General features: G+C 40.3%; 1 protein-coding gene across 14 annotated transcripts in view; it reads left to right on the forward strand.

Annotated features, from left to right (window-relative positions):
• The window catches only part of NMI (N-myc and STAT interactor), a 120,825-nt gene that overhangs the window by 85,361 nt on the left and 8,553 nt on the right, over positions 1–26,911 (forward strand). For 5 of the 14 annotated variants that reach the window (XM_078327801.1, XM_078327803.1, XM_078327804.1 and 2 more), the window contains 3 exons: positions 21,738–21,824; positions 22,620–22,715; positions 25,483–25,645. In XM_078327801.1, the coding sequence (XP_078183927.1) occupies positions 21,744–21,824; positions 22,620–22,715; positions 25,483–25,645 (340 nt within the window). In that variant the 5' untranslated portion in view covers positions 21,738–21,743. Of the gene's footprint in view, positions 1–13,421; positions 13,695–16,316; positions 16,550–21,267; positions 21,391–21,737; positions 21,825–22,619; positions 22,716–25,482; positions 25,646–26,911 lie in introns of those variants that run through there. The other 9 variants (XM_008998907.5, XM_078327806.1, XM_008998906.5 and 6 more) reach the window with 9 other exon arrangements.

Consider the following 26,911-nt stretch of genomic DNA (forward strand, 5'->3'; position numbering starts at 1 on the left):
TAAAAAGATTCCCGTGCCAGATTGTTACTGGCACTTGTTATTTGACATCTATGGGTGCAGATGGAAATGAGCGGGCTTCATCTGAAATCCTCAGTCAGCAGCACAATATTCCAGGAGACCATACCATCACAGCTAGCATGCACATCCCGCTGCTTTCTGCCTCCCATGTAAAGCCTGGGAGATGGACACATAGATGCAATGTTCTAGGGCTAATAAAGCATGGGCTTCCATAAAGTAGCTCCCTCACTGGACTACCAGAATAATGTTAAAGTTCATTTTAAAATTTCTAATTAATATATAATATTTGTACCTTTTTATGGGGTTTATATATTTTGTTATGGGCATATAATGTATAATGATCAAGTCAGGGTATTTAGGGTATTTATTTTTTTGTACTGGGAACATTTCTTTCCAGTATTTATTTCTTTGTATTTCTTTGTACTGGGAACATTTCAAATCCTCTCTTCTAGCTAATTTGAAATATACAATGCAATATTAATCGTAATCACCCTATTCTGCTATAGAACATTAGAACTTACTTTTTCTATCTAACTGTATGTTTGTACCCATTAACTAACCTCTTTCATCCCTGCCACACTCCTCCCAGCCTATGGTAACTGTCATTCTACTCTCTATCTACCTCTATGAGATCAACATTTTTAGTTCCACGTATGAGTGAGATAATGAGATATGTCTTTCTGTGCCTGGCTTATCCCTAAAGTTAATTCCTTAGGTTAATATTTTAGCTCTGTAAAATTCCATTTAAACTAGTGCCCTTAACATAGGTTCCATGGAGTCCCAGGAGTCTGTGATTGGCTTAGGTGTTAAGTGAAACAGCTGAAATTTTATGCAGGTTTTGTATACGTAGGAACGCTTGTGGGAAAAGAAATCCCTACCTCTCATCAGAGTCTCAAATACGTCTGTCACTCCCTCACTCTTGAAGTGATTTGGGTGATTGCATTGTGATATATGTACAATAGTTTCCAATTATTTAGTCAATTAACCTTTATTAATAAATATAGGATAAATGATTGCCTGAGAAAGGTACTGTATTAGTCAGGGTTCTCAAGAGAAACAGAACCAACAGGATATTTATAGACATATGGAAAGAGATTGATTACAAGAGATTGGCTCATGTGACTGTGAAGGTTGAAAAGACCCACAATCTGCCATCTGCAAGCTGGAGCCTCAGGAAAACCAGTATTGTAATTACAGTCCAAGCCCCAAGTCCCAAGAACCAGGATTTCTGGTGTCCAAGGGCAGAAGCAGGTGGATGTCTCAGCTCAAGCTGATGAATAAATTCACCTTTCCTTTGCCTTTTTGTTCTATTTAGGCCTTCAATACATTGCATGATGCCTGCCCACATTAGAAAGTGCAGATCTTTACTCACTCCACCGACTCAAAAGCTACTCCCTCGGGCAAAACCATCACAGACATGCCCAGAAATAATGTTGTCCCAGTTCTCTGAGCATCCCATAGCCCAGTCAAACTGACCCATAAAGTTAATAATTACAGGGACTATATTAGACAAATTTTTTAAGAAACACAGATACAGCACGACTCTTAATTTGGAAAAAAGATTACCGTCTTTGGGGGAATGAATTGTATAGTAGTCCCCCAAAGACAGCAATGCAAGGCTGTAAATGTGCCTAGGAAATGTGATGGGCAAAATGTGCTAAAATAATTGAGAGAAGGGTGGGATCACTAGTGGTCCTGGGGTTGCTGGAAAAAGAGCTTAAATTGAGCCTAAAGAGGCATCAGCAAAGCCGGACATTGGTGTTCAGTCAGCATGCTCTGGAGGTTTAAACCAATTGTTAAATAATGAAATGTTTTTATGCCATTTGCTAAGTAGTAGCAGTCTTCCCCTCTCTCCATCCTAGCGCCTCCACCAACTTGGCCATACCTGTTCCTTCACCGGGAATCCCCGACCTCTCTTCCCCCGACCTTCCTAAGATCTGAGGGATTAATGGCCAGCCTAGAAATAATTCTCTGGGACTCTGCTCCAGCACTCTGGTAAGAGCCATCCTCATGGTTCAGCGTCCATGCTGAGCAGTTGTTGTGTTTTCACTGTCAGCATTGCATGTGTAGTGTGTGTGTGGGTTTGTTGAAAGTTCACTTGTCTGACTGTATGACTGAAATAGAAAGGAAAGAGGAAACCACTCAGGAGAGGAAAATAAGAGAGAGAAGAGGCCTAGTTTTTCGGGAGTTGGATAGCTGACTAATTTAGTGGGATGTGGAGAAAGGGAGCAATGGATGATGAAGTTACAGATAAACTGTGGCCAGCATGTAGTGGAAAGCTTGGTATTGGGAGTGATGGGAGGGAGCATACATCTTACACTCTGGAGTTTGGATTGTATGGATGAAATGTCATCTGCAAGTACTTAACATGTGGAATGACATGATGATAGCAACACTTTTAGAAGAATAATCTGGCACAACTATGCAGGATAAAAGCAAAGAGAATCATTAGCAGGATAAATTCCAGACATAGATTAGCCCCATGAAAAGTCCTGTGGGAATGAAACAATCAACTATGAATTTTCATACAAGAGATTGTGAGGGAAAAAGAGACACTGGCTGTGGCATGAGAAATGAAAGTGGGCAGAATTTCTGAAATCAAGTTTTAAGAAATCTGTGCCATCTGGTCATATTGCCCTTAGCAGGAGGGCAGTTGAGGTTTGTGGCCACAGAAGGGGCTGTATGAGCAGCAGAGAAAACTGAATTGCTGCTTCGGATATCTTCAGAGATTACATCACAGAAAACCCACTCAACATTACCTGCCTTTCTTCTGTGTAGCTCATTAAAGAATATGGCTAAAATAAGAGAAACAGTGTGTGCGTGAGAGAGAGCTCTTAGACTTGTTATTTGCCTTACTTGTTTTTATGTGTTCTATCTAAATCTAGATCAGCAAACAACTAAGTCTTGGCAGTCCAGAATCTGTTCCTGGCATGCATTGACAATTCCAGGAAACACCAGGAGGCACTGTGCAGTGCGCATCCAGTGTCATTTTATGTAGTTGTCTTGGTGACTCTATTCAGGTCTTTCATTTTAAATTTTAACTTATCCAATTCTTTTCTCCTATGCAATAGTCACTCCTTTCAACTCTTCTAATTAGAGCTTAAAATCAGAGGACAATATTAATATTAATAACATTATTAAATTTTGCATTTACTGTTCAAAAAGTTTTTTTTTTAGGCAGATTTTCATTCTCGTTGCCCAGACTGGAGTGCAGTGGCATGATCTCAGCTCACTGCAACCTCTGCCTCCCAGGTTCAAGCGATTTTCCCGCCTCAGCTTCCTGTGTAGCTGGGATTACAGGTGCCTGCCATTATGCCCAGCTAATTTTTTTGTGTTTTTAGTAGAGATGGGGTTTCAACATATTGGCCAGGCTGGTCTCGAACTCTCACCCTCAGGTGATCTGCCTGCGTCAGCCTCTCAAAGTGCTGTGATTACAGGCGTGAGCCACCATGCTCAGCCTCAAAAAGCATTTTTATGTATATTAGCTAAATTAATCCTCACAAAACATGCTACAATTGGTAGGTAAACATTATTGTTGTCATTTTTACATTTGAGGAAACTGAGAAATGAACCCTCAGAAAGCTAAAGGGAAATTCGATCAGTAGTAACATTTTTTTGAGCACCTATTATGCACCAGATCCATTACATATGCCCATGTTCACAGAGCTATTCAGGGTCAAAGCAAAGACTCAGCTTGGTTCTCCTGGTGATTTTAAGTTGGTGCAATTTCCATGAAAAACCAGCCTATCAGCTGTGGTTTGTCCACCTGAGAAAACTTCTATTTGAGTATTGGCACCAAAATTAGAGTTCTTATTCTTCAAAAGCTTGAAAAACAGCTGAGGTCAACCTCCCCAAAGACAACAACATTTCCATTCCAGTTCATAAAGTCACCAAGTAGTAAGATCTGAAGGACACTATTTTGTTTATTTTTATTGGAGATAAAGCTTGTTTTTATTTATAATTTCCCTGGAGGGGTTAAAGCCCTGAGAAGGCTGAATTAACTCTGGCTTTATACATTAGACATCATCAAACTGCCCTATGCAGATTATTATGTTATTAAAATGAGTCCTGCGTGTGAGACCATTCTATCTTGTTTCATTGTACACTAGGGCAACTATTTAGAATAAGTTGCAGTGAATAATTAATGAAAGAGAACCGAATACCCCTTTCAAGTTCCTGTATACACTTGCCCTGTGCTTTTTTCTTGGCTTCTCCTACTTCTTCTTTCCACTCTTTAGTGTCATTTTGGCTCATTCCCCTCACTGTTTATTCCTTCCTTTCCATCGAGCAGCCATAATGGCAGCCTAGCTACAAGCAAGAAGCCAATGCTTTCTGAAGGAGATGGCATGAAAAACAGGAACAGCTGTTGTTCTTTCCTCAGGAAAAGCACACCAGGGTGTGGAGACAAAGGTGACTCCATCTTGGATGCTGATCTGCCATGTTGAGTTCTGTTTCGCCCTAGTCCCATGAATGCCTCCTAATTCCTAATTTATTTACTTAATTATCCTTCATGTAAGAACATGTCAATCCTGATGTTATCACACAAGCTATAGGCTATAATGCGTATGGCAATCTTGCCTGTTTTGGAGAGTTCCTTTTAATTGTCTTGCTGGAACACATACGCCCGTTCCCTTTAATACATAAACCCTGGATCTGGGGAGTAACAGTGCAGAGATCTTCTTGCAGCCACACTTCCATTTGTAAGTTTCCATTAAAACAATCTTTACTGACAAACTAAATTGGTCTGCCTTGTTCTTTGGTATCTCAGCTCCTTCGGCATTTGGGAGCTGCTTTGCATATACAGTCCCTTCATGAAACACGGGGACACCTTGAAATGCCTCACTTTCCATCTATGGACTCCTCAACCAGGCTGGCAAACAGGAAGAGGGCCCTGTGGTTCCTGAGAGCCAGGACCTGAGGGCCACATGGCACCCATCCACCAGAATGATGATTTCTGGTCATGCTTTTAGTGAACCAGTTAGTCTACAGTCTTGTGACTCAAAGTCCAAGGAACGGCACTATCAGCATAATCTAGGAACTTCTGGAATGCAAATATCCACCCTAATCCTACAGAATCGGAATGTATATTTTAACATGATCATCAGCTGATTTGTATGGATTTGGAAGTTTGTGAAACACTGGTCTACAGAAAGTCTTCTTGCCCAGAAACATATTTTCCCTTTCTTGTAACTATGCCACACATTTCAAGGAAGAGCAACAGCAATAATTTATTATCTCAAGATATATATTAGGCCAGGCTAATATATATCTTGATATATATATGTAAATCTATCTTGATAGATTAATTAAGTGGTGGCTTATGCCTGTAATCCCAGCACTTTGGGAGGCTTTGGCTGGTAGATTGCTTGAGTCTAGGAGACAAGCCTGGGAAACATGGCGAAACCCCAATCTCTATCACACGCAAAACATTAGCTGGCTGGGTGTGGTGATGTGCACCTCCAGTTTCAGCTACTGGGGAAGCTGAGGTGGGAGGGTCTCTTGAGCCCCAGGGCAGAGGTTGTAATGAGCCAAAATCACACCAAAACACTCCAGCCTGTGTGAGTGAGACCCTGTCTCAAAAAAAGAATATTTATATATATGTATGTGTATGTGTGTGTGTAAATTACATTCCTATATCTAAGCTCACTAATACCAACAAGAAGACAAATTTAACATAATACAAAAAGTTGAGCTCTTTTGGCTATAACAGCTTTTTAACAGTTTTTTAACATTCTGAATAGATTAGTGACTAGTGACTTTCTTTGCTGCAACCATTTGACATCTCTTGTAAAGTACTATTTCAGACAGAAAAAGAATCAGAAACAACATATTCAAACATCAGCCCAAATCTTGCTGCTATGCCTCCAGCAGCCACCTCATGCAAAACAGACTACAAATCCCCAAATTGTAAAACAAAGATAGTCAAGTAAAATAAATGTCTTCTAATATTTCCTTAGCTGTTTTCACTAAGTTTATGCATGTTTTCTTAAACACTGGGAAGCTGACATATTCGGATGCTTTGCTCAATTCTTTCTCATTTGGAATTTTTAGTGATAAAAGTTAATATTTTTATTTTTTCAACATTCCAAGGCTATGTCCTCTAGGGTCTTGGAAAACCTCAAGATTCACTGGGCTTTTCTTCTTTGTGATTTTAAGTTCAAAGTAAAAATTGGGTTTATCTGACCATCAGTAGTACATCATATGAGAATTCTGTCAGAAGCCATTTTTGGTTTGTAATTGAGACAAACAAAGCAGGAAAACATCAGCAGTATTCTCAGATTTCCTTTAAGAGATTTCTTTAACATAATATTGAGATTTACTGCTATCTTACAGACTTGAATACTACAGATAAATGTTTATTTTTGAGCCTTTAGTTTATGAGCAAAACACTAATTGTTCTTCATTATAGCACTGTCAAGGATAACAATTTCATTCTCTATGTACCTTATGTAACACAATAAAATTTTGGACTGATCAATGATGTTTATATGATGACTCAGCAGTCCAGGCAAGATTTGACAAGATAAAGTCCTTTATTCTTTAATTGTATTATTATTATTTTGCTTGGATTTATTTCTATTTCTAAATATTTGATCTATCTCATAATATTTTATTCACTTATACAAGCTTATTCACACATATGGGTATAAAAAGCTATACAAAAGGGTTGTTACAACATTGGGTCCACAGTATTTTACGCCTACTCTAGTATTTAGTGACTAGTTAGAAGTAACTGTTTACACAGTGTGCGCTAGGTACAGTTATGGTAGGTAACATAAAACACATTTTTAAACGGCCGTATATCTTAAAAATACTTCTCTTGGGAGGAAAAACAACACAAAGGAAATGTGAGAGAAAAATTGAAAAATAATCTTACCATGGTATAAGATGAAACAAGTACAATTTAGTGAGGGCTTTCCACGGGCAGGCAGAGCACTGTGTTTAGTCTCTGAAATGCATTTCTATCTCATTCACCACATCTTTATTTTATAGATGTGAAAACTAAAGTTGAGAAACTTCAGTAACTGAAAACTGAAATTCAAACTCATTTCTGATATCAAAACCATGCTTTAGTTACCTAATTAATTAATTTTTAGACAGGGTCTCACGCTATTGCCCAGGCTGAAGTACAGTGTGCAGTCTTGCCTCACTGCAGCCTTGAACTCCTGGACTCAAGTGATTCTTCCACCTCAGTTTCCACAAATGCTGGGTTTATAGTCATGAGCCACTATGCCTGGCCAAAATCATGCTTTTAACGATACAGTACTGCTTGCCTGATAAAAGAGTAAGTGTTTTCCTTGACCATTTATATAGTCCAGTGGGAAAACTCTTGAAAACTAGAATATTATGAAATTCATTTGTATTCCCAGGATCTTGCACAACAATGGGCATAAATGTTCCAGTTTCCCCAAGGATAAACTGCAAACCAGATCACGTAAATGTTAGCAGCAGTAGCATAAGCTTAGTGTACTAGCCTTTTCTCAAAGGAGAATCATGATGTCATAGATATCAGGTAGCTTTCTCATAGTTTGCATAATCACTAAACTCTTGGTGCCTCCCATGTTATTTCATGTTGTATTAGTCCCTTTGGACGGCTATAAGAAAACATCATAAATTGGTAGTTTACAAACAACTGAATTTTTTTTTCACAGTTCTGGAAGCTGGAAGTCTAAGATTCAGGTTCTTGCAGATCGAGTGTCTCCTGAGAGCCGGTTTCTTGGTTCATAGATGGTACCTTCTCTCTGTGTCCTCATTTGGCAAAAGAGGTCAACAAATTCCTTTGGGCCTCTTTGATACGGGCATTAATCTCATTCATTTAGGCTCTACCCTTCATGACCTAATATCTCCCAAAGGTCCCAGCCCTAATAGTGTCACCTTGGGGGTTAGGATTTCAACATACGAATTTTGGAGGGACACAAACATTTAGTCCATTGCACATCATTCTGGGATTTTTCACCTGATCTTTCTTCTCAGTCTACTTTCTCTACCTTAATGAATCAACTCAATTTCACCTCTTCTGTGAAGGAAAACTTCCCTGACCACCTCAGGTAGAGGATACTACTCTCTCCTTTGTCTTTTACTACTTCGGGTATCTTACCTCTTTCAACACACATTAGACAGTATGTAATACTGGGGTGTGTGTGTGTGTGTGAGTGTGTGTGTCTTCATAGAAAGTCTGGGAGGAATTCATCGGCATGTGGGGAGAGACAAATGTGTATCATATCATAGTATTCACTTCACATCTGTGAGGTGAATATTTACATGAGATATCCAAGGTACAGAGTAAGATATCCAAGATATCTCATGGAAACACGAGCTATCCAAGACACAGAACGCTGCAGCTCATGTGCAACGTATTTATTGAGTACGTGAGAGACACTGAATAAATAACTTTTATATTTGGAGAGGGCATAATTTAGTAGAGCATTCCTCAAAAGGTGCCATCAGAAACTTCCCACAATTTTAATAACTGTTCCTTGAAAAAAAGAATATATTGCTCAAATTAATTTGATAAGTTCAAGGTTGAATAAAATTAAATTTTTTAATATGTGCTTTATTTTCTCCCTGCAATACTTGGAACTCTTTTTTTCTTTTCTCTTTCTTTTTTGAGACGGAGTTTTGCTCTTGTTACCCAGGCTGGAGTGCAATGGCGCGATCTCGGCTCACCGCAACCTCCGCCTCCTGGGTTCAGGCAATTCTCCTGCCTCAGCCTCCTGAGTAGCTGGGACTACAGGCATGCGCCACCATGCCAAGCTAATTTTTTGTATTTTTAGTAGAGACGGGGTTTCATCATGTTGACCAGGATGGTCTTGATCTCTTGACCTCGTGATCCACCTGCCTCGGCCTCCCAAAGTAGTGGGATTACAGGCATGAGCCACCGCGCCCGGCCTTGGAACTCTTCATGTGCCAATGTGCCTTGTGAATTTCCAAAAGTAGATTCAGTATGCAGCATTTTCTAATTGTATTCGGCCCTAAAATTTCATGTTCTCCATGTATATCCTAAGACACAGTTTGGAGATATTGAGAGTAGAGTATGATACCATTATCAGCATATATTAACTGCTTGATTTTGGGTTACCTCTTTTTTTTTTTTTTTTTGGAGGGAAGGAGGAAGGGAGGAAGGCAGGAAGGGAGGGAAGGAGGAAGGGAGGGAGGAAGGAAGGGATGAAGGAAGGAAGGGAGGAAGAGGGGGAGGGAGGGAGGAAGGGAGGGAGGGAGGGAAGGGAAGGAAGGAATTCATGCAATGAGAGAGACATTGCCGACCTGGATCAAGAGGTTTACAAGTTGATTTCTATTTTTTGAGAGAAGGAAAGAAAAAAAAAATGAGTAAAGGAGAGAAAGAAAGAGGAAGAGAGAGAGGGAGGGTGAATGGAAATATTGCTTTATTCTGAAAAAAAAATGGGTATTAATAAAGGCCAATCAATGTTTCATTTAAACCTATGAGTAGGTGTGATGTGGTATTGACAAGAATGTGTATTTTATGTATTTGAAGTGGAGAGCTCTATGAATATTTATTAAGTTTTCTTGTTCCGGATCTGAGTTCGAGTCCTTGATATCCTTATTAATTTTCTGTCTCATTGAATCTAAGTCTCTATGTATCTGGGTGTTAGGATCATTAGCTCTTGTTGTTGTATTGATCCTTTTACCACTATATCTTTGTTGCTTTAAAATCTATTTTATCCGCTACGAGAATTGCAACTCCTGCTTTTTATTTATTTATTTATTTATTTTTGCTCTCCATTTGGTTGGTAAATCTTTCTCCATTCCTTTGTTTTGAGTCTTTGTGTATCCCTGCATGTGAAACACGTCTGGATGTAACATGCCGTTGGGTTTTGACTGTGTCTTTTGATTGGGGGATTTAGTTGATTTAAATTTAGGGTTACTGCCATTTGATGTTAACTGGCTGTTTGATCCATTAGTTGATGAAAATTCTTCTTTATGTTGGTGCTCTTTACTTTTTGGTATATTTTTAGTAAGGCTAATACTGGTTGTTTCTTTCTGTGTGTAATGCCTCTTTTAGAAGCTCTTGTAAAGCAGGCCTGGTGGTAATAAAATCTCTGAGTACTTGCTTGTTCATAAAAGATTTTATTTTTCCTTCAGTTGTGAAGCTTAGTTTGGCTGGATATGAAATTCTGGGCTGAAGGTTCTGTTCTTTGAGGATGTTGAATATTGGCCCCCACTCTCTTCTGGCTTGTAGAGTTTCTGCTGAGAGATCTGCTGTAAGTCTGATAGGCTTGCCTTTGTGAATAACCTGACCTTTCTCTCTGGCTGCCCTTAGTATTTTCTCCTTTGTTTCAATCCTGGTGAATCTAACGATTATGTGCCTTGGGGTTGCTCTTCCTGAGGAATATCTTTGTGGTGTTCTCTGTATTACCTGGGGTTGAATATTGACCTGCTTTGCTAGTTTAGGAAAATTTTCCTGAATAATATCCTGAAGGGTATTTTCCAGCTTGGATTCATTCTCTCGGTCGCATTCAGGTACACCTATCAAATGTAAATTTGGTCTTTTCACATAGTCCCACATTTCTTGGAGACTTTGCTCATTCCTTTTATCCTTTTATCTCTAATCTTGTCTTCTTGTTTTCTTTCATTAAGTTGAACTTTGACCTCTGTTATCCTTTCTTCTGCTTGAACAATTCGAGTGTTTAAACCTGTGCATACTTCTCGGAGTTCCTGTATTGTATTCTTCAGTTCCATTAATTCACTTATATTCCTCTCTAAGTTGTCTATTCTCACTAGGATTTCGTCAAACCTTTTTTCAAAGTTCCTAGTTTCTTTACGTTGGGCTACAACATGTTTTTTTAACTCACAGAAGTTTCTTATTATCCATTCCATGAAGAGTGATTCTGTCATTGGGATGCGCTCCTTCTCGGTCAAGCCTTGTTCCATTGTTGATCAAAGATAAAACTGTGATCATCTTTAGAGGGAGAGGCGTTCTGATTTTGAGTATTCTCAGCCTTTTTACGCTGGTTTCTTCCCATCATTGTATATTTATCCTCCTGTCTTCTTTGAAATTACCAACTTTCAGATTAGGTCTCTTGATTGGACGTCCAAGTTGTTAGTTCCCAGGGCCAGAACGGCCTTGTTAAGACTGATGGTGCTTTTCTGCCCAGGATTCTCCTGTCTGGCTTCCTTCTTGTGTCCGTAATGGGCAACTCTGCCTTCCCCGGGCTCCAAACCTCGGTCAGAAGGGGAACCAGTCTCGTTTACTCTGCACAGAGCTGCCGCGCTGAGGTGCCGTCACAGCCGCTGCGCCGGTCTCAGGAGTCGTGCTGGGGACCCGTGTGGGTCCTCCAAACCTCGGTCAGAAGGGGAGCCGGCCCTGTTTACTCTTCTCCGAGAGCTGCCATGATGAGGTGCCAGCAAAACCGCTGCACCGGCCACAAGAGTTGCGCTGGCGACCCGTGTGGTTCCTCCACTGGAGATCTTCTGCTCCCTGAGCGACCAGAATTTGTCTGAAAGTGTGGCATCCTCTAGTTCTGTGCTTTGACTGAGAGCTGCAGTCCCGAGCTGTTATCGATAGGCCATCTTGGATCGTTCCTGGGTTACCTCTTTATGCCTCAGTTTCCTCAACTGCAAAATGGGGATAATGCTTTCCTGCCTGCTTCAGACAGGTGAAAAGAAATGAGAATAATACCTATATCTAATACTGTTGCTGGCAAAACAAAAAGGTTTATAAAATGTCTAGGAGTTCTTAGTAGACGTTAGCAGTTACCGTTATTAATAATATGTCCAGGAGCCAATGCTTTATCTTCAGATCTCTAGCACTGTTGCAGAATACCAGATTTGAAGCTGAGTTAAATTCAGACCTTTAGTGTATGACTCAGCTTTAGAATGTAGGTGTCCAAAAAGACTTCCCCTCCACCTGTATCATTTTCCTTTTAAACAGAATCTGAGTCAATATATTAGGTTAGCCCTGTTCTAATGGTCCTCTCCTTTAGTATCTTCTTATAAAAAATAAAAATAGGCAGGGTGCGGTGGCTCACCCCTATAATCCCAGTATTTCGGGAGGCCAAGGAGGGTGGATCACGAGGTCAAGAGATCGAGACCATCCTGGTCAACATGGTGAAACCCTGTCTCTACTAAAAATTTAAAAATAAGCTGGGCATGGTGGTGCATGCCTGTAATCCCAGCTACTTGGGAGGCTGAGGCAGGAGAATTGCTTGAACCCAGGAGGTGGAGGTTGCAGTGAGCGGAGATTGTGCCATTGCACTCCAGCTTGGGTAACAAGAGTGAAACCCCGTCTCATAAATAAATAAATAAAAGAAGAAGAAATGAGGTTGAACTTCAAGGTAAAACCAAAGTAATTCTTTCTCAAGTTGCAGCAGATGGAGTTTTTGTATTTTCCAACAGGTCTGTTAAGCACAAAGAAGTCTAGTTTTTTAACTTAGAAATGCCACTTAACAGAAGGCTAAGGTAGTAGGATTCCTTGGGGCCAGAGCTCAAGATCAGCCTGGGAAAAATAGATACCTGCCCCCAACCCCCAAATTAAAATAAAAGTACAAAATATCTGGGTGAGGTCATGCATTCCTATAATCCTAGCTACTTGGGAGTGGAGGTGGGAGGACTACTTGAGCTCAGGAGTTGGAGACTGGACAACAGAGCAAGACTCATCAGAAAAAAGGAAAAAAAGGAAGGAAGGAAGGTAAGGAAGGAAGAAAGGAGGAAGGAAGGGAAGAGAAATGCCACCACTTTAAACTGGTTCCCATCAACCTGTTTGATACAAAGAAATTGTACTTTTGATAATCTGTTATTTTAGACCACTATATCAGTTGGTCTATGTGACTACGTGGCATGATAACCTAGAATTTATGCCTTGAAATAATTTTGATTCATTTTTTTCCCACATCTGCATTTATGAGCAGGGGCAGCGGTGGGGTGGTTCTTTATGTGGGATTAAGAGACACTGCAGTTCTTGAAATGAACCAGATGTTTGAATTTTCAAAGGAAAAGTTCACACCTAGTGAAGTATTTACTCACAAGCTCCACAACAAAACAAGAGATTATAAGAAAACTTTCAGGGGACATGGGTCATGGAAACCAACAGAAACACTACAGCTTTCCCAACTTCATGGCCCAGGGGATGTTGCAAAAGACATAGAAATGCTGATCTTGTGCTGGCTGTAAAAATTTGTAAACTAGTGTTACAATGACTAAGAAACAGAAGAGTTACACTCTGAAGAGATTCCTGCTTTGACTTTATTTCTATCCGCTTTCCCAACATATCTTATAAAATATATGCAAATAACCGGTTTTAGAAAACATTCCCTAAAATTAGTGTGTATAGAAACTTCAGGGATACTTCTGCTTTACTCCTCAAAGCCACCATGTTTTAAAAATCGAAAGTGAAATTAGTCCTAACTTTTTTTTTCTGTTAGTGACTCACAGGGGACACCCAGTTTAGTATTTGAGCAGTGTTTAAGGGCTAAAGAAAAATCGCCGTTAGCAGTTTTCTTTTTCACTGTCTTTTTCTTTTTTCGAGGAACCGAGCTGTTCCCTGAGAGGGCCACCTCCTCAGGACGACCCCCCCCAGCTCTCCGCAGCGCCGGCTTCGGAAAAACGCGGGCCGTCCCCTACCAGTCCCTCCGTGGGTTCCGGCGTCCCGGGCGCAGCTGTTTTCCAGGAAGTGGAGGCGCGCTGGGCCTCCGGGAGCTGCGGTCGGCGGGCGGACGCGGGTGAGTGGGGAGTCCGTTCCCCGGCTGCCACCCCCCGCCGCTGGCAGTCCCGGGCTGGAGAGCAGCGGGTGGAAAGGGAGGCGGAAGACGGCAGCGCCTACGGGAGTGGGGCAGCACCGAGACCCTGCTCCCGGAGCTGCCCGCAGCCGCGTCGCAGAGGCTACCCCGCCCGTCGAGGGGGCGCTCCTGCTCCTGGGCCCGCTGGGCAGTCTCTGGGCCGCCAGGGCTTCGAACCCTGTTCCTTGTTTGCTTTGCTTCATTCAGGAAATTGAAACAAAGTGATTTGTGTTTCCTCGCTGTTTTCTCGGAGTGTCTCAAGAGATAGTTCCTAGGACAGCGGGTTTCTTAAAACGATTCTTGGCAGAGGCAGAGTTGTGCAGTCATGGCTCGCGTTTCAGAATAGGCAAGGTTTTTCTTGAAGGTACTATGTTCCCAGTCTGTACAACAGGCAGGCTTTCTATCGCCTTTCTTTCTTTTTGCTGCCAGGCATACGTATAGGAAGATTGGATTCTACACGGCCTAGCACCGCAGTGATATAACCGTATTGGGGAAATACGGTCATAATGATTTGTATGAGTTTTTAAATTCTCCGCCATAACAAATTACATGGATTTAGTGACTTAAACACATAGGCGCGCACACACACACACACACACACACACTCTTTACTGTTTTAGGATTCTGTAGCAGTCCTGCTGAGGTCTCACTGGGTTAAAATCAAACTGTTGGCAGGGTTGCCTTCCTTTCTGGAAGCTCTCGGGGTGAATCCCCTTTCCAGCTTCTGGAGGCCACCTACGTTACTTGATTCAGTCGCCCTTCCTCCATCTTCAGAGCCAGCAACATTCTGTGATCACATCTCACTCTTAACTCTCTTCTTCTGTCTTCCGCTTTCACTTTTAAGTATCCTCATGATTACACTGGGCCCCCACAGATAATCCAGGGTGATCTACATATTTAAAAGCAAACTGACTAGCAACCTGAATTCAATCTGCAGCCTTAATTCTCTTCTGCAATGTAAACTAACATAATCACAGATTCTTGGAATTAGGATGTGGAGATCTTTGAGGGAGCCATTGTTTTGCCTGCTACATGGTTGCATAAGAGGAATGATGGTACATCCCACTCAGGCAAAGAGCGAAAGTATCCAGATGTTAAAATGCCAAAGGGGTTCTGGGGTGTTATATAGCAGATCATTTATGCTGAGAGCTTTTATTACAGGCTCTTAGGAATATTGGCATTGTCACAATAATAAAAATAAAGAAGCAATTAAATAACATTGCAGTTTCTCTCTTCTGAAATGTAATAAGAGGACTTCATATGCATGTGATGTCCTGAGTACAACAAATACTCAAACAAGATAATACATAATTCTCTAAATAGAATGTTTTCAGTGTGTAAGTTTATATGGAGAAAGTGCTCTGAAGGTCTGCAGGGAGGAGTAGACATGGTCCCAGCCCTCAACATCTTTAATGACATGTCATGGAAAATGACACAGGTACAAACATAATTAAATCACCACAAAAGGGATAAAGGATGGGGAGTAACATACTTTTGGGGAACAGAAAAGGCTTCAGAAACTTGGGGAAAATTTGGAATGGACCTTGAAGCACAGTAAGATTTCATGAGATGATGATTAAGGTTGGGAGAGGAGGAAGGATGTGAGAATTTGAGGGACAGGAAAGAAAAGGAACTGTCCAAGTGTTCAGTGTGGTTAGGAAACTGGGTTGAGGAATTGCCTAAGGCTAGAAAGTGGGTTGGAGTTAGGATGTATCAGACCATGGCTGACCACTGTTAGGAAGATTCTGCAGTTGTTGATATAATAGTGATCTATATGTACATATGTATGTATGTGTATGTCTGTGTGTGTGTGATGTGGTTTAAAAAATATATATATATGTCATCTCAAACTTACAGAAAAGTTGCAAGTACAGTAAAACAACTTTTCTTTTTCCTAAATTATTTAAGAATAGATTTCCAATCTGATGACCTATCACCCTTCATTATATAGCTGAGTATATATTTCCTACAAAAAAGATATAACCACAATACAGCCATCAAAATCAGCAAATTAGTAGAGCTACAATACTACAATTTAATAATCAGATCCAATGTGAATTTCACTAAGGTAGGTGGCTTCTGGAAGCTGGAAAGGGGATTCATCCCAAGAGTTTCCAGAGAGAAAGGCAACCCTGCCAACTCTTTGATTTTAACCCAGTGAGACCTCAGTAAGACTGCTACAGAATCCTAAAACAGTAGAGTGTGTGTGTGTGTGTGTGTGTGTGTGTGCCTATGTGTTTAAGTCACTAAATCCATGTAATTTGTTATGGCAGAGAATAAAAAAACGAATACAAATCATTATCACTGTATTTCCCTAATCAGTCATACCACTGTGGTGCCAGGCCGTGTAGAATCCAATCTTCCTATAAGCGTTCCTGGCAGTAAAAAGAAAGAAAGGTGATAGAACGTCTGCCTGTTGTACATACAGACTGGAAACAGTATTCCCTTCGGATGACTCCTTTAAAAAAAACCTTGCCTGTTCTGCAACGCGAGCCATGACTGCACAACTCTGCCCCTGCCAAGAATCATTTTCTTAAGAAATTTGTTTTCCTAAGAGTTATCTCTAGAGACACTCCGAGAAAACAGCGAGGAAACACAAATTATTTTATGTTTCAATTTCCTGAATGAAGCAAAGCAAACAAGGTGCGAAGCAAACAGGGTTCCAAGCCCTGACGGCCCAGAGACTGCACAGCGGGCCCAGAAGCAGGAGCGCCCCCTCGACGGGCGGCGTAGCCTCTGCGACGCGGCTGCGGGCAGCTCCGGGAGGAGGATCTCAACCCCAGTGTTGCCCCACTCCGGTAGGCCCTGCCGTCCCCCGCCTCCCTTTGCGGATGTCTTGAATAGTGTAGGGGTCTAGGGGAAACTTCCCCTTTGCTCTTTGAAGGGCAAAGGCAGATTAAATAGGAGAAATAGCATATACATTTATTAATGTGCACGGGGGAAAAAATCACAGTAATTATACTACTGTACAATGGGGTACAGATGGTTATATTCCCTACTTTTTAGGAGAAAGGGAGATTGGGAAGTGTGGATGATTATAGGGTTAGTAAATGGTTTTTAAGGGAATTCAAGGGACTTGAAAAACATACAGTGGCCTTGGACAAAGCCTGTTGGGCTTGCAGAGCAGACAGTGGTTGTAACAAAAGTCTCTCTAGGTTTGTTGACGGACTTCGGACTTCTTTCTGTGATATGAATTCAGTTAATAAAAACTCAGGGGGCCGGGCGCGGTGGCTCACGCCTGTAATCCCAGCACTTTGGGAGGCCGAGGCGGGCGGATCACGAGGGATCGAGACCATCCTGGCGAACATGGTGAAACTCCGTCTCTTTTTTTTTTGCCAATCTCTTTGAGCTTATGAGGTTGCTCAGTTTAGCCTTGAACTCATGACCTCACCTTCACAAGCGCCACGACCTCCGGCGGGAGCCACTTTGGCCCCCAACTCCGTCTTTACTGAAAAAAAATACAGGCCGGGCGCGGTGGCTCAAGCCTGTAATCCCAGCACTTTGGGAGGTCGAGGCGGGTGGATCACGAGGTCAACAGATCGAGACTATCCTGGTCAACATGGTGAAACCCCGTCTCTACTAAAAATACAAAAAAATTAGCTGGGCATGGTGGCGCATGCCTGTAATCCCAGCTACTCCGGAGGCTGAGGCAGGAGAATTGCCCGAACCCAGGAGGCGGAGGTTGCGGTGAGCCGAGATCGCGCCATTGCACTCCAGCCTGGGTAACAAGAGCGAAACTCCGTCTCAAAAGAAAAAAAAAAAAAATACAAAAATTAGCTGGGCATGGTGGCTTGTGCCTGTAGTCCCAGCTACTCGGGAGGCTGAGGCAGAATTGCTTGAACCCGGGAGGCGGAGGTTGCAGTGAACCGAGATCGCGCCACCGCACTCCAGCCTGGCCCCTGACGACAGAACGAGACTCTGTCTCTAAACAAACAAACAAACTCAGGGAAGGGACTAGAGGTAATTGTTTTGTTTTCCGGCAGGTCCCAAATTTAAGCAGATAAGAGAATCAGTGCACCTTCGTCTGGTGCTTTGGGAGAGACAGAGGAGGAGGGGGAGGTCAGAGAGACCTTGAGGCATCTTCAGTTCAGCATGTCAAAGTGCCATACTTCGGGGTATCAGTTTCTGAGCCCCGGTGATAGCAGAAGGATCCAGCTCAGAATCATACTTTGTATTCAGTTGTGACGTCTCTTTAGTCTCAGTGTGGACATTTTTTAGTCTTTCCTTGGCCTTCTGAACTTGAAACTTTTGAAGAGAACAGGGCAATTGTATTGAAGAACATCTCGATTTGAGTTTGTCTGATGTTTCCTCATGCTTAGATTCAGGTTATGCATCTTTGGCAGGACGATCATCGAAGTCACGTTGTGTTCTCAGTGCATCCTGTAACATGTTACATTATTTTGATTTATTCCATCATTTACTTTGATTATCTCATTATGTTGATATCTGCCAGGTTTCTCCAGTGTAAAGTTACTCTTTTCCTCTTTGAAAGTAATAAACACTTTGTGAGCTGGGCGTGGTGGTTCACGCCTGTAATCCCAGCGCTTTGGGAGGCTGAGGCGGGCAGATCACGAGGTCAAGAGATCAAGACCATCCTGGCCAACATGGCGAAACCCCGTCTCTACTAAAAAAGTACAAAAAATTAGCCGGGCGTGGTGGTGCATGCCTGTAGTCCCAGCTACTCGCAAGGCTGAGGCAGGAGAATTGCCTGAAACCGGAAAACGGAAGTTGCAGTGAGCCGGGATTGCACTACTGCCCTCCAGCCTGGCAGTAGAGCAAAACTCTGTCTCTATCTCAGTAAACACTTTGTGGGGAAGAATTTTGAAGATCACTAAAAATTCCGTTCCTCACCAAAATTTCTAATTTATCTGGATGTAGTTTTCTACTTTAATCAGCAGATTTAATCAGTACTACCATTATCCATTTTAATCTTTAATTTTTTCCGCAGATTTGGTCACTGAAAACCATCTCAAGCTGGATTCTGTGTCCTTTTGACATGTTGTCATCATTCTTTAAGCATTTCCTTGCTTTTTGGTGTCATAAGATGTCCCAGGCTCATCTTGCAGTTTTTCTGTCCTGGTTTTGGGATCAACCATTTCTCTAAAGAGTCCTGGTTCCTTCTAGTGGAGAATGGTATCAGAAACCAAAGTCTGGGTGCTGAGTGTGCTCATTGCTCATTGTGGTTGTCTCTGCTCTCAGGCCTTCTCAGCAGACAGAACTGGGGTATATATGTATTTGTATATACACAAAATACATACATAGGTCTATCTATCTATCTATCTATCTATCATCTATCTATCTCAATCATCTATCAGAAACCACAGCTGCAAGATTACATTGAAATCTAGTTCCAATCAACAGTATTTATTCTTGTTTTCTCCCTTTCCATATTTATAATTACCTTCTCTGACAGTGAAAAACTTGGTTCTGGCTGGACATGGTATCTCAAACCTGTAATCCCAGCACTTTGGGAGGCTGAGGCAGGTGGATCATGAGGTCAGGAGTTCGAGACCAGCCTGGCCAACATAGTGAAACTCTGTCTCTACTAAAAATACAAAAAAATTAGCTGGTCACGGTGGTGGGCACCTGTAATACCAGCTACTTGGGGAGGCTTAGGCAGGAGAATCATGTGAACCTGGGAGATGGAGGTTGCAATGAGCCAAGATTGCAGCACTGCACTCCAGCGTGGGTGACAGTGAGAGACTTCATCTAAAAAAAAAGGAAAAACACTCCTATTATCCTCCATATATTTACTTACTTGATCAATTCTCTGTATGAACCTTTGGCCACTGGGAACCCTTTCAGTTGGCTCCTCATGTCCCTTTCACATAATCTCATCATATTGTATGTGTCTGTGCATGTGTTTTAATGTTTTTTACTTTAATGGCACTATAAGATATTACAGACTTATTTTGTGTATTTTATGCCCCAGACCTAGAATCAGCCATTGCTCCAATGAGCTCTGGTTCCTTTTATTGAAGAATATTATTAGAAACCAAGATCTGGATGTTATGCAACTCTCCTCTTTTTTTGACACTCCTATGTTCACTAAACTAAGACATGGCCAATTTTTTGCTAGTCTTCTATTTTATTTTCAAGGAGGAATAGATGTCTTTTATTTCCCTTTCAAGAATATTGAGAATTTAGCCACTTGAAATCTTGGAAAATTATATCACAGACTGTTAATGTGCATCAAAAAACGTAAAGTCATGAATCATTATATCCTTTGTCCCATTTCTGATCTGGAAGTTTTTCATCTCAGTAAATTTGTATGTAGGCAGGAGTTCTTACATTTTTTGTACCGTGAATTCCTTTGCCAGCTTGGCAAATCCTATGAGCCTTTCTTAAAAAAAAAAGTTTATTTGGGCCAGGCAGTGGCTTATCTCAGTACTTTGGGAGGCAAAGGAGGGCGAATCGCTTGAGTCCAGGAGTTCAAGATCATCTGGGCAATATGGCAAAACCCCATCTCTACAAAAGGTACAAAAATTAGCTGGGCGTGATGGTGCACACCTGTAGTCCCAACTACTGGGGGGGAAGGGGGGAGCATCACTTGAGCCTGGGATGTGTACGCTGCAGTGAGCTATGTTTGTGCCCCACAGCTTGGGGCAACAAAGTGAGACACTATCTAAAAACCAACAAACAAAACAAAACAAACAAACAACCCCCCCCCCACACACACAAAATAAAATACATAGAATTACAAAGGAAATCAATTGTGTTGAAATTTGGCAGGGATTACAGGCACCTGCCACCATGCCCAGCTAATTTTTTTTGTATTTTTAGCAGAGAGAGTGTTTTTCCATGTTGGCCAAGCTGGTCTCAAACTCCTGACCTCGTGATCTGCCTGCCTCAGCCTCCCAAAGTGCTGGAATACAAGTGTGAGCCACTGCGCCTGGTCAAAAGTCAATTGTATTGAAATGTGGTTATCAGAATATTTAAAAAGCAAATTTTTGATATAGTGATATATATCAATGTATTACAATATATTACAAGATTTAGCAGTGAGGTTAGTAACTAATGCAGAAGCCAGGTTAAACACAAACTATTTTGGCATATCTGCAACAATTTTTATTCTATGAAACTATATCTGCTTTCTACTGGTCATAATCACAGGTGCTGTAAATACTACTGTAGTTTGTTACCATATTCATAATTGAAGAGACTACTAAGCTTCAATTAGAGGTTATTAGACATAAACATGTAATTTCTTCCCGATCCACATTTATGGACCCAGGGGGAGAGTTTGTGAAAGCTCCAGGAAAGGACACCTGTGTAGAGAAAGCATATGTTGGAGGCCTTTTGACTTAGTTTACAAGTGGGGAGAACAATAGGAAGAATTAAATATTTTAATCAAAACCTTTGAAAAATGTTGGAAAACCAAAATAGTAGTCTTTTAAAATGGAACATGATATTATGATTGGAATATAAAATACAAAGGAACATTAATGTTCATTACATTCTGTATATCATTTTGTTGAAAAGCAAAGGATTTTTATAATCTTTTTATATATTATAGGTGTGAAAGTTATTTGAAATAGTGGCCAGGTGTGGTGGCTCACGTCTGTATTCCCAGCACTTTGGGATGCCAAGGGGGGCGGATCACTTGAGGTCAGGAGTTCAAGACCAGCCTGAACACATGGTGAAACCCCATCTCTACTAAAAATACAAAAATTAGCTGGGCATGGTGGCGGGTACCTGTAATCCCAGCTACTTGGGAGGCTCAGGGCAGAGGTTGCAGTGAGCTGAAATTGTGGTATTGCCCTCCAGCAAGGAAGACAGGGAGAGACTCTGTCTCAAAAAGAAAAAAGAGTATTGAAATACAGACTTTGTTTGGATATAAGCCATATGATAATAAAGACTGATGATGGGAAAAAAAGATATAGCAAAGAAGAGATGTTTCTTCCATAAAAGGGCAAAAGTTGTTATTTCTTTCTTTTTAAATTTGTGTATATTAACTATACTTACAATATTTTTTTGTAATATTAGGGAATCATGGAAGCTGACAAAGACAGTATACTACAAGTTCTTAAGGAGCATTGGTCAGATGAATTTATGAAAGATGAACAAAACAAGGTAAAAAGGAAAATTACTGAGTATTATTAAAAATGAATTTATATCTACTAGTTCCGCAGTAAGGCATGTTTTGTATGTCTTTGTCCAATATTGCCTTGAATTTGCAAGGCTGTTAGGCTTTAAAATTTTTTTAACTTCCATTATGTTATTTAAGCCTTATAAAAAGTGTCATATTTTTATTCTTTCCCTTACAGGGCTTACAACACTAGCTGCTTTCTCACTCATGCCCTCATTTCTTGGATTTGCATCATCGAGTTAAGAGCATAGTTAGCAATTATCTCATTAGACCCCAAGAGGGAACAGAGGCCCAGGTAGTTTAAACCCCTTACCTAAGGTCATATGTCTGGCTTGTTAAGGCAGCTGTGTACTACGGGAATCACAGATAATCAACAACAACAACGACCACAGAGTAGTATGCCCACAATTACAGTACAATTTAAAACTCTTATTGTAGTCACAAATAGCTAGGAAAGGATCTGATGCAGCACTGAAGTAATAGTTAGAAGATCTGATCTCAATCTTTGCCTTACTATAGATATTTCTGTGACTTTGGTCTAGTGTAAAAGGTGGTTTCTTGGTTTACATAATGGAGATAGTACTACTTGGCAGTGTTAGAATAGATAGGTGATGATGCAAAATATTCAACAAATGCATTATTCACATAGTCATATCTATTCTGAGACTGTCTAATGTCTTTCTTTGTTCAGGATGAGATAAATGTATAGTCTTTAGTTCATTCAGAAAAATGAGTTCAGGGGCTATTTACTTTCTTTGGTACAATTTGGTATTTTTAAGGGATTAATTGATGAAATTACAAAGGAAAATATTCAGCTAAAGAAGGTGATCCAAAAGCTTGAAACCGAGTTACAAGAGGCTACCAGAGAATTCCAGGTACTCTCTTAATTATTTTATATGCTACATTTTTGATGGACACATAGTTTTTGGGAAAAGCATTTTAATTATACAAAATTCATTTTTAAAATGTGTGATTAACACTCTGATGATAGACAGACATGACAACACCTCAGAAACCCCATTTGGGTTCCTTTCTGGGTCTTATCTGCTTCTAAAAGTAACCACTATTTTAGCTTCAAACATCCTGCTCTTGCTTAATTTAAAGGGAAGCCCATGGTATGCCCTCTTCTGTCTTTTTTGTGTTAACATTGTGTTTATGAGACTTGTGTTGCTGCATGTCATTGTGATCTGTTCATTCTTATTGCTGTGAGGTTGTACTGATGCCCTTGCTGTATTACTTAGGATACATGCATTTTCCTATTATTTATGCACACTTTAACAAATTTACAATAACAAAAAATTAATAAAATTTACCCAAAAAAGATGATCATTAGTAAATCATTGTTGGATCAAATTCTGGATTTTCTCACTGAGTTCTTTTCTTCTTCTTCTCATCCAAGGTGCTTTGGTAATTTAAATGAGTTTCACGGTTTAAAAAGTTGGACATAAATTAATCCTCACCATTTAAATTCTGTCCTAAATTTTTCTGTATTTTAATTATACATAAATTTCACTCTCTTTTCTTCTTAACAACTCAGATTGTTAAAAAATTAAAGCATTCATGTACCCCAAAACCTAAAATGCAATTAAAAAAAAAAAGGAAAAAAAAATACACATCAGATTTTGAAGTGTTAGGTTAGAAACAAAAATACAAAGATATCATTAATTTTGTATTAATTACATGTTGAAATGATAATACTTTAGATATATTGGCTTAATTAAATATATTATTAAAATTTCAAAAAAAAAAATTAAAGCATTGACACTTTTTGTTTCTGAAGTGGGAGATAGGATATTGAATATCGGGAAGTGAGGTTTTCTGTGTTTATGAAATGAGTGACTTTGTGCAGAAGCCTCTTAAGATTCTAGTTACTTCTCAGACAGAAGCTAGAATCATTTAGTCTTACAACTCAAAGAGCCTTTAGAAACCAGCCAGCCCTAGACGACCCACCTTGCAGAGGACCAAAACCGTGATCAGAGAGCTTAAGTGAATTTGCTCTCTGTCACAGTGGGGTCAGAAATAGAATCAAACTTTCTCAATCTAATTTCAGAAAGCCCTTGGCTCCTCAGCATATACTGGATATTTCTGCATTATTGGGTAACACTCTGCCTTTTCTCAGACATTGTAGATTGTTTTGAAGACAGCCTTACCGTAATCAGAATCTACACTGCAGTTACGTGTAAAGGCAAAGAATAAGTTTGACTCACTGAATATTTCTAATCTATTTGTATTACTGTCAGCATGCAAAATAACCATGGGAAATAGAAATGCAAGCACCCTATCTCATTTGTGGGCTGTATAAATATGCTAATCCCAATAATTCTAAGCAGCTAAGTATAACCACCTACCTTTATCTTTCAGGTTATGATTTTTTTTTTTTTTTTGAGGCACGAGTTTTGCTTTGGTTGCCCAAGCTGGAGTGCAATGATGCAATCTTGGCTTACTGCAACCTTTGCCTCCTGGGTTCGAGTGATTCTCCTGCCTCAGCCTACTGGGATTGAGTAGCTGGGATTACAGTACCTGCCACCATACTTGGCTAATTTTTGTATTTTTAGTAGAGACTGGTTTCAGCATGTTGGCCAGGTTGGTCTCGAACTCCAGACCTCAGGTGATTGGCCCACCTCGGCCTCCCAAAGTGCTGGGATTATAAGCATGAGCCACCGCACCCAGCCTCAGGTTATAATTTTTGTTCATACTGTCCCTTCTCATTTTTTATAAACCTAAGTTGTGGTGATGGTTAAAAGTTGACGGGCAGGTGTTGGGGAAGGTGGAATTTTAAAATTTAATAAATTTAAAATCATCTAATTCTGGCCTGGGTACGGTGGCTCATGCCTGTAATCCCAGCACTTTGGAAGGCCAAGGTGGGCAGATCATAAGGCCAAGAGATAGAGACCATCCTGGCCAACATGGTGAAACCCTGTTTCTACTAAAAATACAAAAATCACCTGGGTGTGGTGGCACACACCTATAGTCCCAGCTACTCAGGAGGCTGAGGCAGGAGAATTGCTTGAACCCAGGAGGCTGAGGCAGGAGAATTGCTTGAACCCAGGAAGTGGAGGTTGCAGTGAGCTGAGATTGTGCCACTGCACTCCAGCCTGGCAACAGAGCGAGACTCCATCTCAAAAATAAAATAAAATAAAAATAAATAATTAAAATAAAATAATCTAATTCTGGAGTCTTTCTTTTTGGATGAAATTATTTGGATTTGAAATACTAAATTATACCCAACTCTATATTTCATACTTTGCAGTGAAATTAAACATAATATCAAATGATTTCCTTTTGAGATAGTCTGTTGTTGGCACTTTTAAAAATAGTCCTCATCTACGTGAACGATGTAAGTTTTAGAATTGAGCATCATACAATATTGACAATTTAAACATTGATTAGAAAAAGTGAGAGGATTATATGTTTTAAATTTCATCTGTGAAATAATATTAAAAGATCATCATTTGATTACTCTACTGAGCACTTACATGGAAAAAAGCAATTACTAAAGATGTTAAGTAAGACCATACTCAGAGTTCTACAAGATTCTAAAATCAGTGGGAATAATTATTGGATGACCAAATTACATTATCATTGGAAGGACTTTAGTTATTTCTTGTCTTGATTTTAATCAAACATTTTTGTTTGAATTAGATTAAGGAGGATATTCCTGAAACAAAGATGAAATTCATTTCACTTGAAATTCCTGAGAATGACAGCCAGTTTCAAAATATCTCCTGTTCATTTCAAGTGAGCTCGAAAGTTCGTTATGAGTTACAGAAAGGACAAGCACTTATCACCTTTGAAAAAGAAGAAGGTATGACTAATGTTAAAAAATATGACCATGTTATTAGGAAAGCGCTTGGACTTTCAAAGATTTTTTCACAGACATTTAGCTATTGCTTTGCAATTTTTACTTATATTATTTCTTATCCTCATAGTGACACCCTGAAGCAGGTATGATTATTCCCATTTACAGATGAGAATACTGACTCTGAGACAAGTGACTTGAATATGATCTCTTATTTAGAAAGCCATGACTGTGGGACTTAAATTCAGGTGCTGTGATGTCCAACATCAGCCTCTTTCTATTCCACGTGCTACCTCCAAATAGTAATGATAGTAATATTTCACGGTAGTAGAACTATACTGTTCTCAGAGACATTGTGGCATTTTATACTCACACAATTCCATAAATGTAGGAGGATAGGACAGTTATTATTGTGTACATTAAATATAGACATGCCATAGCCAAGAAAACAGATTCTGAGGATGTTTAAGGGATTTACCTAAGGGAACATGGCTAATGAATGGAAAGAGACTAGGAGTTAGAGATTTGGAATGAGACCTGATATTTGCTAAGTCTGCCATGGTGAGGGCCCCTGTTCAGAGCTGGTGGTTCCTGAATGGGGAGGATCTGGCTTTGAGTGCCAGCTTTATCCCTTCCTAGAAGCATGATGTGGGATGGGTTCTTTATAAACCACAGAGTTTTATACAGGTGCTTTGTGGTAGTACCTACTTCATGAGGCTGCTTTGAGTATTAAATGAGAAATGTTGATAAAATACTTAACACAATGTTGGATACTTAATACAAACTTAATAAATGTTGTTATTGTTGATAACGTACTTAGCAAATGTTGATAAAATACTTAGCACAATGTTGGGCACTTAATAAGAACTTAGTAAATTTTAGTTGTTATTGTTGCTATATGTTAGGAATTTTCCAGATAAGGAAACAGAAGCTTAAAGAAGATAATTAACTTGCTTAAAGTCTATACAGTTAATTGCAGAGCTGAGAGCCAACCCCTGACAGTCCATGTACTTCCACCGGGCCAATATTTCTCTCAGTAGGCCACCAGCCCAGGCCTTTGTTCTTTTATTTAAGTTATGTGGTGAGGGACCAGACGGTGTGCCCAGCCCTTCCAGTACTCAGATTCTGAGAGTCTATAACCCATATCTCCTGACAACTGGTCCACCACTGTAGCCTTAAAGTAAATGTTAAAAGGAAAGGCATTCCAGCAGGTTAGTATCTGCACTTAGAAGATATACATTGCCAGTGTATTTTCCTTCACCCTGGAGCTAC

The sequence above is a fragment of the Callithrix jacchus genome, chromosome 6, assembly GCF_049354715.1.
Source record: "Callithrix jacchus isolate 240 chromosome 6, calJac240_pri, whole genome shotgun sequence".
In the NCBI taxonomy this organism is placed as follows: Eukaryota; Metazoa; Chordata; class Mammalia; order Primates; family Cebidae; genus Callithrix; species Callithrix jacchus.